Source organism: Leguminivora glycinivorella, chromosome 19 (assembly GCF_023078275.1).
Source record: "Leguminivora glycinivorella isolate SPB_JAAS2020 chromosome 19, LegGlyc_1.1, whole genome shotgun sequence".
NCBI lineage: Eukaryota > Metazoa > Arthropoda > Insecta > Lepidoptera > Tortricidae > Leguminivora > Leguminivora glycinivorella.
Genome location: NC_062989.1, coordinates 4,532,628 through 4,550,383, shown reverse-complemented (window position 1 = coordinate 4,550,383; position 17,756 = coordinate 4,532,628). Strand labels below are relative to the sequence as shown.

The window sequence follows — 17,756 nt, the reverse complement described above, 5'->3', positions numbered from 1 at the left end:
TTTAAATTATTATAATTCCATGTACTAAGTAACTAGGTACTTATCCTTTCAAGATTTGCTACGAAAATGATCACAATTAGTGTTTTGTTTTGGCTTTTGTTTGATCAAATCGCTGCGGAAGACATCGCTAAGTACATGGCGGAAAGGGCAAGGACAATGGAAGTGGATTCACAAATTACTCTAGGACAGAAATTGGTCCTTTCGGAGAAAAAATTACGCGTAAATGACAAACTGATGAAATGCAAAAATATGGATTTAGATAACTCACCGAACAATACGCATTACTTGGACTTTTCTGGGTCGTTTTTCAAGTACAGGGATGCTATGAGGCGCTCCAAGTCATATGAGATGATCCGAAGGATGCCCAAAGGAGCATCGCTTCACGTCCACAGCTCGCTCATGCTGGACCCAGATGACTTATTAAAGCTGACGTATGAAGATCATTTATACATCTGTCTAACGGAAAACTACTTAGACTTTTATTTCTCGAAACAAAATCCAAAACGCAATTGCTCCTACCAGTGGAGTCTACTGAAAGAACTTAGAAAGAAACATGCAAATGTTACTCAATTTGATAAGACGCTAAAAGAGCGCCTAACTTTAGGTCCCGAGGACGATTTAACTGATGAAAACAGGGTGTGGGAAGAATTTGAACATATTGTCGATGCAATCTCATCTCTGATTGAGTACCGACCAGTGCGCGAAAAAATGATTTATCAATCATTGCAAAATTTATATGATGACAATATTTTATACGTCGAGATCAGAATAGGATTAAACCCTCTTTACGAGCTGAATGGGACAATACACGACGATCTTTATATGGTATCGTTGTATGATCAGGTAGCAAGTAAATTCATGTTAGCCAACCCTGACTTTGCTGGATTAAAACTTATTCTGGCTTCTTTTAGAAAAGTAAATATAGAGAAAGTTGAAAAAGACCTCAATTTTGCTCGGAATGTAAAACAGACCCTACCTGATGTGTTTGCTGGCTTCGATCTTGTTGGCCAAGAAGATAAAGGGAAAACTCTAAAGGATTATTTACCAGTACTATTAAAATCAAAAGGTGAAATAGACTATTTTTTCCATGCAGGTGAAACTAATCAGTTCGGGACGCCGGTGGACGAAAATCTATTTGATGCTATATTGTTGGGAACTAAAAGAATTGGTCACGGAACCGCCTTGTTCAAGCATCCAGAACTGATTAAGCTAGTTTGGGAAAAGGACATAGCTCTAGAAGTGAATGTGATATCAAACTCTGTGTTATCATTAGTTAAAGACTTGCGTAGTCATCCACTGGCTGTATATTTGGTGCTGGGTCTACCCGTGGTGCTGTCGAGCGACGACCCCGGCGTGTGGGGCGCGAGGCCTGCGACTGACGACGTCTATGTTGCCTTCATGGCCATCGCCAGTCAAAAGGCAGATCTGAGGATGCTGAAGCAGCTGGCGATGAATTCTATAAAGTACAGTTCGTTAAACACTCAGAGGAAAGAGAAATTGTTCGAGACTTTTGAGAAGAAATGGATAGAGTTTATAAACTACGAGGACGAAATACCCTAAACAGAGGTGATATAGTTATTTGTTTTACAAGGGGGCGTGGTTGTTTAACCGCACGTGCCAATATTGATATCCGAGCAAGCGAAAGATTCCAATATTGAACCACGAGCGTAGCGAGTGGTTCGAGAAGTGGAATCTTGAGCGTTGCGAGGGTATCAAGGCACAAAGGTTAAACAAACTTTGCCCCCGAGTGAAACACAAAAATTTTCACCACACCAACACGAACAAAATACTGACTAAGTATAAAACATCAAACTAAATCAAATCTATCAATTTATTCAATATTTTTGATTCAAAATCATCATTTATTAGGTAAATTCGACCAGCCAGATCAAGATATCAAGTTAAAATTTGTATGAAATTACTTTGCACTCTTGTGGATAAAATGCAATTTTGCCATCAAATTGCATTTTGACATTTTATAACTTCAATTTTTAATCTGTTTAAGTATTTTTGCATGCCTGTTGGTCGAATACACTGACACTTCCCTAATAGTTTTAAGACCTATTATGTATTTACGTGTATTCTTGCAAAATAAAAAGTTTGAAGTTTGAAGTTTGTTTTCGAATAGCAAAGTAAGCCTTTAAGTAAGTAAGTTGGTGTGGTGAAATAGTTATTTGTTAATACAATGGGGCAAAGTTGTATTTTAACGCCGAGTGTGGAATTGAAAAACGAGCAAGTGAAAGGATTCTATAGTTGAACCACGAGCGAAGCGAGTGGTTCGAGAATAGAATCCTGAATTTGCGAGTTTTTTAACACACGAGAAGTAAAATACATTTTCACCCGAGTGTAACACAAAACTTTTCCCCTCACTATAGCGAAGAAACTACAACGCAAAAAATGCGTTTATCACTGCTTCCAGTAGTTACACAGGTGGTAAATCATCTTTATTACTAGATTCACCTACTTTTATCAATTTTAAAGCAGGTAGTTTCGTGTATGATATCTATTTAAATTTATAATTTATATATTGGCTTCGTGCGAAGTGCATGGAGGGGGTAAGCAAAGCGATCGCAGTGCTTGCGGTGGTCAAAATCGACACTGATTGTGGTTGTCATCTATCAAAACTCATAAAATATAATACAATGTCTAATGTTTGATATGGGGCATCAATGTTGTTGTTTCGTTGTTAATTGTAAAAATAATGGCATAAATAGTCGTTGCACGTTCTACGCGTTTCTTAGAGCACACTGGAAATTGGATCAAAGAACTAAATGGATAGCTACGGTGAAAAGAAAACGTAAGTGACATGTCAAAACAAAACATTATAATAAATTATATTTAAGCTTTGTTTACCTAATATTGTTCAATACGCTGTTAGTATTTTTCCTACCGTAAAAGATTATGCTTAAAGATTCAGGCCTAGCCTGGGAATAGGCCCGTGTCGGATATTTCTGCGGCCGCGGACATGACTAGGTACTTACGTTTAGATTTGTTTTATATGGCATTAACGGGACGGAGGTTTAGCGAATACCATATCACTAGCTCGAAGAACTTGTACCATTACTCCTATGTTCTTCAAGATTCTTTATATGCCCTGCCAGCACCAATTTATTGACTCTTTCTGTAGTCTAGGGTTGGAAGTTTATACCGTGAGTAATGCTTTGGAAACTGATTTTTGGTATTATATCCATGTCTTTATAATCTATCTACCTAAATTACACTTGAAATAGTAGCTCTTGTTATTCGATTTATTTAAAATTAACGAAAAATCGTTAAAATATAATGTTTGTTTACATGTCATTTTTTTACATTTTCCACTTCAAGTTTACATGGTAGTGAGCGTAATTGTCGTGCACGTAGCCAATAGTAGTGTGACTACTTGAAAAAAGAACAAACCGAAAAATATTCAATAAAATAATTTGATTTGTTCCCTAGTTGTATAGATGGCAGCACCATCTCTCTCGCTATATCGTAATCCTGCAAAGGATTGGTATAGGAGGTGCAAGCACTAATTGCTCGCCCTTAGAGTTGGTCAAAGGCGTCTAGCCTTATCAGAGATAACATACACTAGAGAAATTTCGTCGGGTACCACGGCGGGCGGGTGGTCTAGTGGTGAGGACGTTAGCCACGTAAGCTGAAGACCCGGGTTCGATTCCCGGCTCGGCCACCAGTGGGCCCTGTCGTTTTTTCTTTCGTGTATGATATCTATTTAAATTTACAGTTAATATAACTTTATTCAAGGTCAAATTACTTTACCCACTAGTGGATAAAATGCGTTTTTACCCGCTGGTATTAAATGACAAAACACGTGTTTCCGAGCTAGTGAGGGGAAAAATAATAAAATCCATTCATTGATTTAAAGCATATTACCTACAATTTAACATCATATTATACATACTACAAACTATAGGTAAACAATTATGTACGTACAAGTGTCTAAGTAAACATTCGCTGTTATATTCATCAAATAAATGGGAAACAAAGAAGTCAGTCATCAATATCATTATTTCGTAAATTTTGCTTATTTTTAATTGTTTATAGGTACCTCTCTGTCACTCCTGTGTATCCAGTGATTGGGAAGAAAATGAAAACAAATCACCAAATTAAATGGAAATGACATGACTTGCAATTTGTTTTATCAACTGAGTAAATGTTTTAAAGATGACGCAGGTAGTTATGTTAAGAAAAACAAGATCAGATTGCTTGCTCATGAACTTTTATTACCTTTTTGCACAAAACTTAGCATTCTTCGGTCAGAATTGTTTTTTCAGGTACCTACTAGGGGTTTCAATTACGTTGCTGCAAAAATGGAATAACTCACCACCTCCTTTGCGAGTTTCCTGAATTTAAACTGCTAACTTACGCATATTTTCTAGATAGCCTAGGTAGATAGATAATACTTTACCTACTTACCCAAACAAAATGCAACGAGTAGGTAATCTCTTATAGCTCGTAGTGTACCTATGTATAACTCTGATGACACCTAATGATTTTATGAAAGATGTAGGTAATTATCTTACTTGAGAAATCGAGTAAACGTCGTTGTCATAATCCGTGGGGTTTCATCGGAAAATTAAGCTTTAATACACTATAACTATTAATGTCTACAGGAAATAATTATTACTTAAAGTCGAGAACACATTTGGTACCTACTTGAGCGCTAACTATAGGTACCTAAACCTATATTATTGTATTAACACTAATAATAGATAATGTGTTCTTACATGTGCAATAAATATGTATTGTGCATTATAGTAGGTATTTTACTTACGTAGTTTTAAATGCTGAATTACCACAGTTTACTATAATTTCTTTGATTATGATTATTCAGCATTTGAAAGGCAACAAGTGCCAATGCCAAATCACTTAAAATACTATCTATAATTATATCAGTCAAAGGGGAAAATTTGAGCTTCGTTTAGGATAACCGTGACATCCCCTGTCGTCTCAATAATCTAGAACAGTCGCTAGAATCGTCCCACGATAAGTCTGCATAGATTTTAATAGCCCCGCCTCTGCAAGGGTTAAGTAAACGTCATAATTTCACCAAAGTTTGACGTTTAAAATAACATCTGCACTGGCGAGGGTGTGAAAATCGTTGCAAACTTATCGTGGGACGATTCTAGTCGTGGGCAAACTTTTTCCCAGCCAACATTTGAAGTAATTTTAGAGGAGGGCCATTTACATCAAAAATGCTTTCTTAAATACTTACAGTGCAGCTGGCTATATCAGCACACACTCTTTTGAGGGACCGGTGGAGGGTCGGATAGCATCCGTACACTTTGCCCACCATTGATCTAGGACTAGAGGTAAATATAATTACTTAAATATATGACATATAGATGGTGAAGTAAATCGTGTTACTAAAAAAAGGCGGGAAATTAATGGACGGATGGATGGATTCTATGGACGTAAAACCTTCGAAAATGTAGGGGACATTTTCATTTTTTAAATGTTATGGCTCGTTGATGAATCCGCCAACGTCAAGGTTAAGGAATCCACGTGCTTTATGAATACAATTGTGAATTGACAGGTGAGCTCTAAGTATATTTTTTAAATTTGCCGCACTTTTAGTGACAATATCTGCTTGACCGTCTTTAGTTACACCAAGGATTATATATAGGATTTACATACTTCATACTAAGAATCGTACCTCCATTTTTTAGCGCCACCTATTAAATACTATCATAACTACACTGGATGATGCCTACATTTTTTTTAAATGTGCATTGACGTGATATCATGATTTTAAAATAAAGAAATGTCATTTGTTCTTATAAAACATAAAAACACGCAAAAATATTTGGGGAAAATATGATTTTGGCCACTTCAGGCTGCGAACAGCGCCATCTAGTTTTAAGCCTAAAAGGCCCACACATTTCAGGGGTATACGCTTTTTTGTATTAGCTTTGTCAGTCCAGTATTAAATCGTTCTTGGTTACACTATTAATTATTGCATCCGGCATCATCCTATGACCCAGGTCACAGTCAAAGCCGCAAGGCATTGCTAACCCAGATAACTAGACACTATCTTTGCCGATTCAGCGTTTTTGTCACGTCCACCCTATCGGTCACACATACCGTGTCTACCGCTGCGTATCACTATCTATAGGCTATCTCTACAGATTACTTCAGATAATTGACCGAATGTTATAAGATTTATAAGGGAAATATTAGATAAGAAAGTTTCAGTTGGGAGTCTCCATGTGACGGCGAAGGAAAAATGTGGTGGAGGGCAGTTTTGGTTTTAAGTCTGGCGATAATAGATAATGTGAGTAGTCTTCTGTTATTATTTTTACTATTAGAGGGAGTATTTGGGCTATTATTTTCAAAGTTGTCCACCCCAATTTTTTTGTAACATGGGTATTTTTTACGCGATTCCTCAGAATCGATGGCATTTCTCCGACGCGAAACGAAAACGAAACGCCGTGAAAGGTAGTCTGCGATAGAGATATATATCTACTAGCATTTCGTTTCGTGAGCGTTTGTGCCATTCGGCTACGCATCTGGGGGGTTACCATGACGTACTAAAGACGTTCAGTTTAGGTTGAGAGAAAGGGACACAGCTATAGCAGTTACATAGCTCCGTCCCTCTCTCTCAACCTAAACTGAACGTCTTTAGTACGTCATGGTAACCCCCCTGATAGGAGAAAACAAATGTCATGAACCTTAACCGCGCGATGGCGCCCGCTCCAGCGAACGCAATCGCGCGGTCTTTCCCTTCCCCTCACGCCATCTTTACACGCGCATACATTCACACGCGATTGCTGTATCACGCGTGATAGAACGTCTGTGTAAAGGCGGCTAATTATCCGATCCGATATTGGATGTACGACCGATATTCCTTACATAAGCCGCCATCTTTGATTTCTTCCTTTGAAATCCATCCTACATTCGATATTGGATCGGATAATGTGAAAACGCACAGGGTCACGTAGGGGGTGATTTGGTGTTACGAACGGGGTGTGTAGGGACGGGAGAGGGGTGAGTTGGGGTTTGTCGAGCCGAGCAGGACAACTTTGGATAAAAAATTGTGTTTAAAATGTTAAGTTTAATATTACGGATTTGTAATCGAAGGAAAATATGGTATACCTATAGGTACAGTTATTAAAGTGAAGTAAATTTGTGAGTGTGCACGAGAAAACGTCCTACTTTGTCGATTGCTATAAAGCCACTTTGTCAGTATATTCATATAAAGATACAAGTAAATCTCGCCTTAATTGTAACCGACAAAGTTGGACGTTTTACTAAACACACTCACATTTTATAATAATCTCATCATCATCCTCCTTGCGTTATCCCGGCATTCCCGGAATAAAATTAATTTCGTTTCATAATATCACGAGTAGGTAACAATACGTCTTTCAGACGCAATTTTTTTAAATAAATAAATAACCTTTTTTTTGTTTATATTTATATATTTTTTGTGTTTATATTTGCTTTTTTACTTGTAGTTATTTTTGTAGTATTCTTGATTAAAACACTTGATGGTGGAAAACTGGTATTTATTTTTAGAATTTCTTAACTTAATTAATATTAGTACATTTAGGTGTTTTGTGCGACATCCATGCGTCACCGTGGCTGGCTAGAGTGGCTAGCAAGAGAGCTGTCAAAAGTGACAGCCACAGATATGACATTTAAAGAGTGCGTTCATAAACGTCACTCTGCTACATCATCCCCTTTTTGAAAGAAGATCAATTATACAGAACTACGATGTGATTTTGCAAAGATGAAGTACTCTAAGTACAGTTAACTACATTTATCATAAGAAGTTAAAGTTATACATAATTACAATTTCAATCTTGGCAAGCCAAGTAAACTTTGTAGAGTCTGGCTAGCCAAATATTGTTGACAGATATTTCCTTGTGGTATCACCAATTGTCTATGGTTTAAAAAAAAAGGCTAAAAGTCTGCTGTCAATTTATGTCACTTATTCAAATTGTTCGCGGGTTATTAAGGGTAAATCTTAAATATTATAACAATGACGATACCAAGCGAGGTCCGCAATTTGCTGTTTAAGCTAATAAATAATTACAACCAAGAGCGAAGTCGACGTGAAGCGGCATATAATGAAAAACTGCAATGTTTACAAGTCGTAAACAATATAGTAGGTTGGTGATCTATTAATATTTTGATACTTTAAGTACTAGTTCTAACATTTGCCTATAACTTTGATTAAGTATGTGAATATAATAAAACTTAAATCTCATAAACAGGAAAAGAGTGTAAAGACAAAGAGAAACTCGAAGCTCTGGAAATCATTAATAAAATAAAAATATTGGAACGTAACGACTTACTTACGAAAAACCAATATTTAGAAGAAATCAGTGAAGTGACTGGTCAGTAGTAATTTGATATAAAATATATAAAATAAAATAATTAATAATATAATTTAGCCTATATACGTTCCACTGCTGGGCACAGGCCTCCTCTCATGTCTGAGAGGGCTCGGGCTATATATTCGCAGCCGGAGTATTTGCTGAGTGACTTTGATGACAACTCAAACTACTCCAACAACATGGAAGCAGAATATTTAGAGTCCGATTTCGACTATAGCAAATGAGTCATGGTTAGTTAAATATGTAAATATTCATATGAGTATTTTTTTTATTGTGACTTAGGAGTTTTACCTATTTCGGCCTCTGTCTTGCCTGTGAGCAAACAAGCAAATGCAAATGTTGTAAGTTGGAGTTGAAATTTGGCATAGTAGTCTAATTTAAACTGCGGTGAGACATACTAACAGGCATTTTTAATTTTTTCATCCATTCCCCATTACTACTTGTAATACACGTTAATTATTAATATTTAAATGCCAATAACCATCGTAAAACTTTTAGGTTAATACGTCAAATGCTAACAGATTTTGTCAAATTTCTGTACATTTATTAGCAATTTCTATTGATTTTCAATATAAGTGTGCACAGAAAACAAAAATATTTTCTAGTATCAAAACTATATCTCCTACTATACCAAGTGTGACCAGCCCTACATTTTTTGAATTTCCCGCCAAAAGTTAGGGCAATATTTCATTAGCCACACTCTATCATAATATATCAAATTACAAGTTAATGTTATACATAACTGACATATAAGTTTGGTAAAGCTACTTATCAATACAGTGAGTTACATTTAGAGAATGTTACACAGAACTACTACAATAAATACTATGTTAACAGGAACTTTAGGGTTATCTAAATCTTATCATTGAGATCAACGTATTATAGTATTCTTGATTAAAACACTTGATGGTGGAAAACTGGTATTTATTTTTAGAATTTCTTAACTTAATTAATATTAGTACATTTAGGTGTTTTGTGCGACATCCATGCGTCACCGTGGCTGGCTAGCAAGAGAGCTGTCAAAAGTGACAGCCACAGATATGACATTTAAAGAGTGCGTTCATAAACGTCACTCTGCTACAATTTTTAACCCCCGACGCAAAAACGAAGGGGTGTTATTTATAAGTTTGACGTGTCTGTCTGTGTGTATGTCTGTCTGTCTGTCTGTCTGTCTGTTTGTCTGTTTGTCTGTCTGTCTGTGTGTGTGTCTGTCTGTGGCATCGTAGCTCTCGAACGGATGAACCGATTTTGATTTAGTTATTTTTTGTCTGAAAGCTGAGTTAATCGGGAGTGGTCTTATTAAGTTTTTTATTTCCTCGTGTAGTTGTATTGTAGGTAATAAACAATTTTGCCACGGAAGATTACACTTTTCAAACCACTCGCTATGCTCGTGGTATTGGTACTAACTGGGTTCGTTCATCTGCCCGTGTACAAGTATTATTAGGACGAGCGGTTAAACAATAACTTTACTTCCTTTTAAAATGTCCTTACTTATAAGTAATATTGATTTACTATTATTTACTTCGAGCACATTCATTCATTTATTAAATTCATTATTTACACACACGTTCCACGTTATTATTTCGAATTCCTCGAAGCTTATTAACACGATGTTAACACCAACTTCTCTCCACCAGATATTCGCACAAGATGACAACAACGCCACTGAAACACAGACTAGGATGTGTTGCCCGTGTCCTCCCGGCGTCACTGGTGTCCCTATGGACGTCGCGTCTTTCACCCCCCTGGCGCGGCGCATGGAGGGCGCCGCATCTACCTTTACCCCCCTGGCGCGGGGCATGGATGGCGCAGCGTCTAGTTTTACCCCCCTGGCGCGCGGTGCTGACGGCGTGGACGACTGCCCGTGCCGCGCTCGCGACGCCGACTCCGAGGGCGCCGCATCGCTCTTCTTTCCTCACGCGGTCCGTCCTTTTGGGAATGTCATGAGGTAAGTTATCGGATTACAAATCAATAGGATGCAAAGCTATTAAAATACACACTAAGGGCACATCTCGGACACTAGCGATCAAATATATGAAAGAGGCGCGTTCCTAACACACATTCTAAGCTCGTGTAGGTGAACGCGTACTACGCTTGTATGAGTGAGATATGACAGGTTGACTGTTCGCGTTTCTGACAGGCGGTAACTGTGAGGTAACCGAGAGGGGGTGGGCGGCACTTTCAGCGGGGAGCGGGAGTGGCCATACTGTACGATAGTTACTCTTTATTATACTGTGCTAAGGGCCAGTTGCATCATCCACAGTTAACAATTAACAAGCACGTCAACGTAATGAGAAACGTGTGTATGAGAAACGTTATGAAAGTGTATGAAGCGAAAGTGATTTGTCAGGATCGTAGTAAATGGAAATCCGTGATCTCTGCCTACCCCTCTGGGAAACAGGCGTGATTGTATGTATGTATGTATGTCAACGTAATGCAGCAGAAGTCTATGAAAGATCGCATACAAAAAAAAATGTAAACGTTAAATTCGGGAGTCCCGAATCGAGACGGTTTGATGCAAATGACCTTAAAGCTGTGTTGCCCTAGTCGCGTCTTTCACCCCCCTGACACAGGGCATGGATGGCGCAGCGTCTACCTTTACCCCCCTGCGCGGGGTACAGATGGCGCAGCTTCTAGTTTTACCCCCCTCCGTTCTTTTGGGAATATCATGAGGTAAGTCTAATCAGTTTGCACCCTTCCAGCAGTCATAAATACTCAGTGGCGTCCCTATAAACGCTGCGACGTCTACCTTTACCCCCTCTACCCTCTACTAGGTAGTGCACCTTGACTGACTGACCTTGATTGTTGATACTTTATCTTGGTCACCGTGATGATTGTCACTTCTCAATGTGATTGAACATTAGCAGATGGTTTCATTGTAGCAAACACTGAAAGATGTTCTCGAATTATTATTATTTTTTTCATAAAAAAAAGTTTAAACAACGAGACGACTTTTGCTAAAGATGGGCAAGATTCATTTCTGACTGCTGATTTTTGAACGGTGTGGTTTATTATGATGCTGCCAAATTATTACAAACTAGAGTAGTGCATAATCAACTCTATTTTTTTATCACATATACATACAGCACGGATATTTGTTCCTCAATCACGGGTGTTTCTGTTTTCTATGTTATACAATAAAAATTTGTATATTTATGTATATCGCTATCTGAGTACCCACAACACAAGCTTTTTTGAGCTTACCCAGTCAATCTGTGTAAGAATGCCCTATAATATTTATTTTATTTAATTTTGCAGGCCAGACCCCAAGGAGGAATCAAAACCGCTTCTGCACCCAGAAGTCGGTCTCGCCTCGTCAGTTCTGGAGACTCTTCGCGAGGCCACAGATGAAGAATACAGAGACGCCCTCCAGAGAGATGCTGCTAGAGCGGCTGCCGACGTGACGTCCCTAGCTGACCTCATCGACGGCACCCCCGAGGAAGCCAGGAACGTAGTCACCGTAATCGTAAGTCCCAGAGACATAGATGACAGTGATGCTACACCCGAAGCGTCTCACGTACAAGAAACTAGGTGTATACATTCCCTTGTAGGTAATCCTAGGAATTCTCTCAGTTATAGAGCCCCAAGTAAAGGTTTGGCAGACATACTAAATCTACCTTTACCAAATGGTATGCTTCACCGACAACGTGACAGTGGTGTCGCCGCGAGTAATGTTCATGAAAGCGTCGTCAGAGCAGATGATAATCCTAATACACCTTTTACTGGAATTAAATTAAAATCAAAACCTAATTTGCTCAGTTTAGACCCGAAAATAATAAATGATAATATTAAAAATATACTAAGTGGTGCGAACTTGGGGATTAAGACTGGGAGTAATCGTAATGAAATTGATGAATCAGGTGCCAGAGCAAACTCGTTGAATGATCTAACTAGTAGTGAAATTTTTGAGGAGAATAATGATTTATCGGCTGAAAATGATATTAATCGTCAATCAGATAGTCAAACTGATTTAGATTGCAACACATCTCCATCAATTAAGAAAGAAACGATAGCTGAGAAGAGCGCACAAAATAGAGGTCCATTACAGTCTCTATTTGGTCGAAATAATGATGAAAAACCTGGGTTATCTTTTCCACTCAAAAATCTGCTTAAACTAAGGGACGTAGAATTGGTTCCATTAGATGTTATGAATAAGAAACCAAAAACAAAAATTAATATACCAAGCCTTAACTTATTTCCACAACAAAAAGCGGAGGCAAGAGAACCTGTAAAACTACCAACTAAACCATCTAAAATCGCATCTGTCTTAAACAAATTAAATAAAGCCAAGTCAGCTAATATACAAGTTATACCAAAAAGAAAATCGGTAACTACGGAGATTTTAGACGCTGTCCCAAGTCCATCGGATGATAACTGTGTGAGACTAAAACCAGAAACTGACACTAAGTCAGTAGGGATTGATATGGAGCAGTTAGAGGATTCGCTGCTAGATTCTAGTACTGAAACGACTGAAACTGGCAATGAACAAACCGATGACTTAATAGCTAAAAGTACAGATATTTTAACTAGCACAGAAGATGTACATTTAAAGAGTAGCGACATTATTCCAGATGAAGAAGTTAATGATTCTGAAGATTTCCAAATTATAGATGATACAAAAACGCTTGTTCAAGAAAACGAGAGTGATATCCAAATAATCTCTCAAGAAGATATTAGTGATGTTCCTCCTGGTTCCGTTGACTTAACCGAAATAAACGAAACAGAAGATAGAAGTAATTCTGTTCCAGTAACACTTCATCCCCTTAAAACACTAGAAGAAATTAGACGAAGTGTTGTTGACAAATTGGAAGCTCTGCAAAAAAGCAACAGGAATGCACTTGATAGTATAAAACTCAACGTTGAAGAGATATCTCCTCAGGAAAACTTTGTGGAAACACGAAATCAAGAAACTATTTCTGAAGAAAATATAGATCTAATCTCTAACGAAGAATCAACATTCGTTTCTCCTACATTTGATAATCATCTCGAAGAAGGATTACAGGATGATAGCGCATCAGAGGAAGCAGTCAGTTTTCAAGATCTTCAAAATATGTCTGATTCTATTTTATTGGCAAGTGAAAATCATGAGCAGAGAGCCCCAGAACAAAACGAAGAGTTTTTGGAATCAAAGGAAGATAAATCCGTATCAGAAGAAGCCAGTGAAAGTGAAATGGAAAATCTCCTTGGTATGAACGCAAAACAGAATATTGACGATATCAATAAAGCAGACAAGTCATTATGCCCAAGCGATCTACTTGAGACACCTAAACAAGCAAAAGTTGAAAATAGTAATTCTATAGATAATATAAATACTGAAAACGATTTAGAAACGTTGGCAAGTGACCCAATTATGGATATTCTGCGACCGACCTCATTAACAAGAGGACCAATTATCAATATACTTCGACCCAATTCTAAATCTATAGTAGATCACCTTAATGACTTCGGAACAAAATTGCGTCAAAGCATTGTACAACCGGCACCATTGATAAATACAAACGACTTCAACATATTTAGGACTCCTAGTTTTCCCTTAGCAACCCCAGATTTGACTGGTTTAAATACTAATATTCCTACTTTAGGTGACATTAGAACACGAGTCTCTGAAATTTTAAACGGTTTAGCTAGAACAGCGAATGACGACGACGATTCTTCTGAATTTGACTCAGAAGATTTTGCTTCAGATGTTAACACTGTACAATCTGCTAGTCCTAGTTCTTACGATCCTGTTTCTATTTTGTCACCTTTGAAGCCATTAGAGGACATTAACTTAGATATCATACAGTTGAAACCCCTTCCATCATTATTAGGATCTAGCCCAAACTCACCAGATCTGCCAGGGTTGAATTTAAATAGATATAGAGCTAAATTAGCCGTCCCCAAGTCGCTAGATTTGAAACCATTGAACTTGGCTTCAACCTTAGGCAATAATGGTGGACTTGTTGGCACTACTTTGACCATAGGGCCACAGAAAAATCAGAAAACGAGTAAATCTAAAGTAAAGTCTAATAAAAATGCGGAATTTGTATCGTCACGTGGTGCATTGAATAGTAACCCAACCTTAGCCGACATAACTTCAACCATGCATAAAAATGCATTGAATTTATTGAATTTACCTAAAAGCCCAACTTTGCAAGCAAATCATGTAGTGGGGAACTTGGCCGAGAGAATTAAGTCTCATGCGGAAGACACTGTAAAAAGTATTCATGAAACGCTCAATCCTTCAGCTTTAGCCGAAGTACACAATAATGTATTGACGAATGCAAACAATTTGTTAGCCACCGGCAGAAGCAACCTGCAAAAAACTCTACAATCTCCTTCACAAATCGATTGTGTTGTAGACAATCTAAGATCACAAACGCAAAATCTACACAATACATTAAATTCTCCAAGAGTTGCTAATGATGTTCTAAAAAATACAAATAGTATGTTAAAATCACCGAAAAGTTCCTTAGATGCTGCAGTCGATAATCTTAAAGCTCAATCTGTAAATGCATTTAAGAACATAAAGCAAACATTAGACACGTCATCGTCAAGACTGAGTGACATAAGTGATTCCGTCAACAAAGGCACTCAAAATATTTTAAAATCTGCTGCTGTAACCCCCACAAGAAATTTATTAGGAAGTACTATGCAGTCTGTTCCCACTATAGACGAAGTGGCAGGTAATCTTAGATCACATACCCAAAACACATTGAAGAATATTCAACAATCTTTAAATACCCCCTCACTATCTGATATTAGCACATCTATTGCAAAAAGTGCACAAGTGTTGAACTCTCCCATAGCTAGCAGCAGACAACAAATTCTTAAAAGTACCTTGCAGCCAAGTACTTCAATAGATACAGTCGTTGATAATCTACGATCTCAAACTCAGAATACTATGAAAACTATTCAAAATTCTTTGAACGCACCAACTTTCTCTGATATAAGTGCAACTGTACAGAAACATGCACAACATTTGTTGAATTCGCCAATAGCTTCTACAGGACGAGACACTTTCAAACAAGTATTAAAAGCCAGCAGCCCAATCAACTTGACACCACATGCAGACCAGGTTGCAAAAGACTTACAGAAAACATTAAAAGCGACCCTCAAAAATAGTCCCATCAAAGACTTACCACCACTTCCCCACCCAAATGACGTGATCCAGACATTAACTGATCATCACGCAGATCTTAACGACAAGTTATTTGCCATACATACGGATTTAAATGATCGGCTCGAATCAATTCACAATGAAATCACAGATCCTGCAAGACTTGGATCAGTTTTGTCACCTCCTGGAAATAGGAATTTCGAACTATTTGCGATACCATTACCCATGAGTTCTAGAAGCGCAAGCCTAATGCAACAAGCAAGACCAATGTTGCAAACTAAGCAACCGACAGGTGCTTCACAAAGAAAACAACCTAAAATAGCTTCTACTGTAACAAAAGCTAGAATAGAAACAGCAAAACCGAATTCTATGCGGGATTCAAAAGGCAGAGACAGCAGCCAATCTAAATCCTTTAGAATGTCTTCGGCGGCGAGCTCGCCAACCCCATCCCGTGTCGAACGCCCGACTCCGTCACTGACCTCTAAGAAGCCAATCAAAGGCTTGCACGGTCTGAAGAAGCCAGTTCTGCCAAAATTAAAACCTTTAACAAAAAACAAAGTAACAATCACTTTTGGTACTACTACAACACAACGTCCAAGTCTTCTTGGTAAATCCAAAGACTCTCCAACGACTGCAAAACCTAAAGTATCTGCCAATAAACGTTTAAAACCTAAACCACTTGTACGGCAACCGACTCCCTGGCATGGGAAGGAAGAAGCGAGAACCGCTCCGAAGAGATTAGGCGAACCTTTAACATCTCCGAGCAAAACCAAACCAACTCTTCGAACTCCTTCAAAGGCAAAATCTGCGAAGCCAAGTAGCAAACCTATCAAAACAGGAATGTCGAGATTATCCCCTGTATCAAAACTTAAGTCCCAGTCTACGCCTAAGCCAATTTTAAAAACAACTCCAAAAACTTTAGGCCGAGCGAGTAACCCCAGTCAGCAGAAGCCTATAAGTCCTTTGTTGACAAAATTAACGGAAGCATTAAAGAGTAAAAAACCTGTCGGTAAGTTGGGGCAGACCGGACGAGCGAGAGCTGGTGAAATGGCACCATCCGCCTCCGAACGATTAGAAAAAGTTGTAGCGTTAGAAGAACCCATGAAAGAAAATGTTGCGTATAAGTGTAAGATGATGTGCGTAAAAGTTGATTTAAACGAAGAGTAGTGATGAGAAAGGCATTTTACTTAACGTGTTTTCTAAACGGATGAGTCAAATTTTATAATTTAAAGTAACCTTAGGCCACTCTACAACCATGTCAAAATGACAAGCAGTAAGAGATTTCTTACAATCTGATTTCTTATAACGTCACTATGACATAGTTCTACAGTAGCCTAGGGTTCCAATTGGTTAACTGTACCTACTAGGAAAATGGAATAGGGTACATTTTTCCTCAGAGGGTAAAGTAGATTAATCAAAGTGACTCAAATATTATATTTGCCTGTTTTTGAATCAGTTTAGGCTGATGCTTTCAGTAAACGAAAAACAACGTTGACATTGACCTACTTAAACCTTTTTTCTACTCCCGTACTGTTATTCGTGAGTTACAAGGTCGTGCATAGAACTTAAAAACCCTACATAAAAGATGTCAGGACAAGTCTATCTAGTCTATACCCTGAAAACATTTAGTAGAAGTAGCACGATATAGCTGTTACAGTTCAGTAAATACATTGCTACCAACTTAACAAACCAATTCGCAGAGTCGAGACTCCTTCGTTTTCTGCTGCGTTCATTGGCGACGCGTCGAATCGCATTCAAATGTATGAGAACTCGATTGAACTCGGCTCGATTCGTCTTAGTGGCCAGGCTTAAAAGAACCATACCATAGACAGTTTTATTTTCATGTTTGCACTCAAACTGCATATTCAAAATGGTAGGCGGTCCACTAGATAACTAAGATGACTGAAAGTAGGTATTTGTTGATTTATAATTTTCTTTCAAAATAAGTGCTTGGTTGTAGAAAAAGTATTGTATGCAACGGTGTTTAACTGAGTCAAAAAATGCTCGTGGCGTCTTTATTAACAATTTTCGGCTTCGCCTCAAATTGTTACCCACGACACTCACCTTTTTTGACCTCTTTTAACCACCAGTTGCATAAAATACTATTAAAGTGTAGACGCCTAAGCATAAAAGATCTGCTTTAGATCTGAGATTGTGTAAGTTAATTATTTATTTATTAGGTATGTGATACTGATGTGTAAATATAAATTAGGCTAAGTATTGTGGCAATTGTTTTTGTACGTTATTAAAATAAACATGTAATTTTTACATTTTAATGTGTATTATTTCAGGAGTTCAATCAACATCACCCCTCGTAA

The 17,756-nt window shown here is 37.9% G+C and overlaps 2 protein-coding genes across 2 annotated transcripts; both read left to right on the top strand.

Moving 5' to 3' along the window:
- LOC125236732 (adenosine deaminase 2-like) lies at positions 1–1,560 on the top strand. The gene has a single exon (XM_048143652.1). It carries the CDS (start codon positions 67–69, stop codon positions 1,558–1,560), a length of 1,494 nt encoding a protein of 497 aa, XP_047999609.1. The 5' UTR covers positions 1–66.
- An 8,012-nt stretch (positions 1,561–9,572) lies between these two features.
- On the top strand, positions 9,573–17,756 carry LOC125236731. Its single transcript, XM_048143651.1, has 3 exons — positions 9,573–10,287; positions 11,598–11,805; positions 17,730–17,756. The coding sequence occupies exons 1-3, from the start codon at positions 9,821–9,823 to the stop codon at positions 17,754–17,756; spliced, it is 702 nt and encodes a 233-aa protein (XP_047999608.1). The 5' UTR covers positions 9,573–9,820.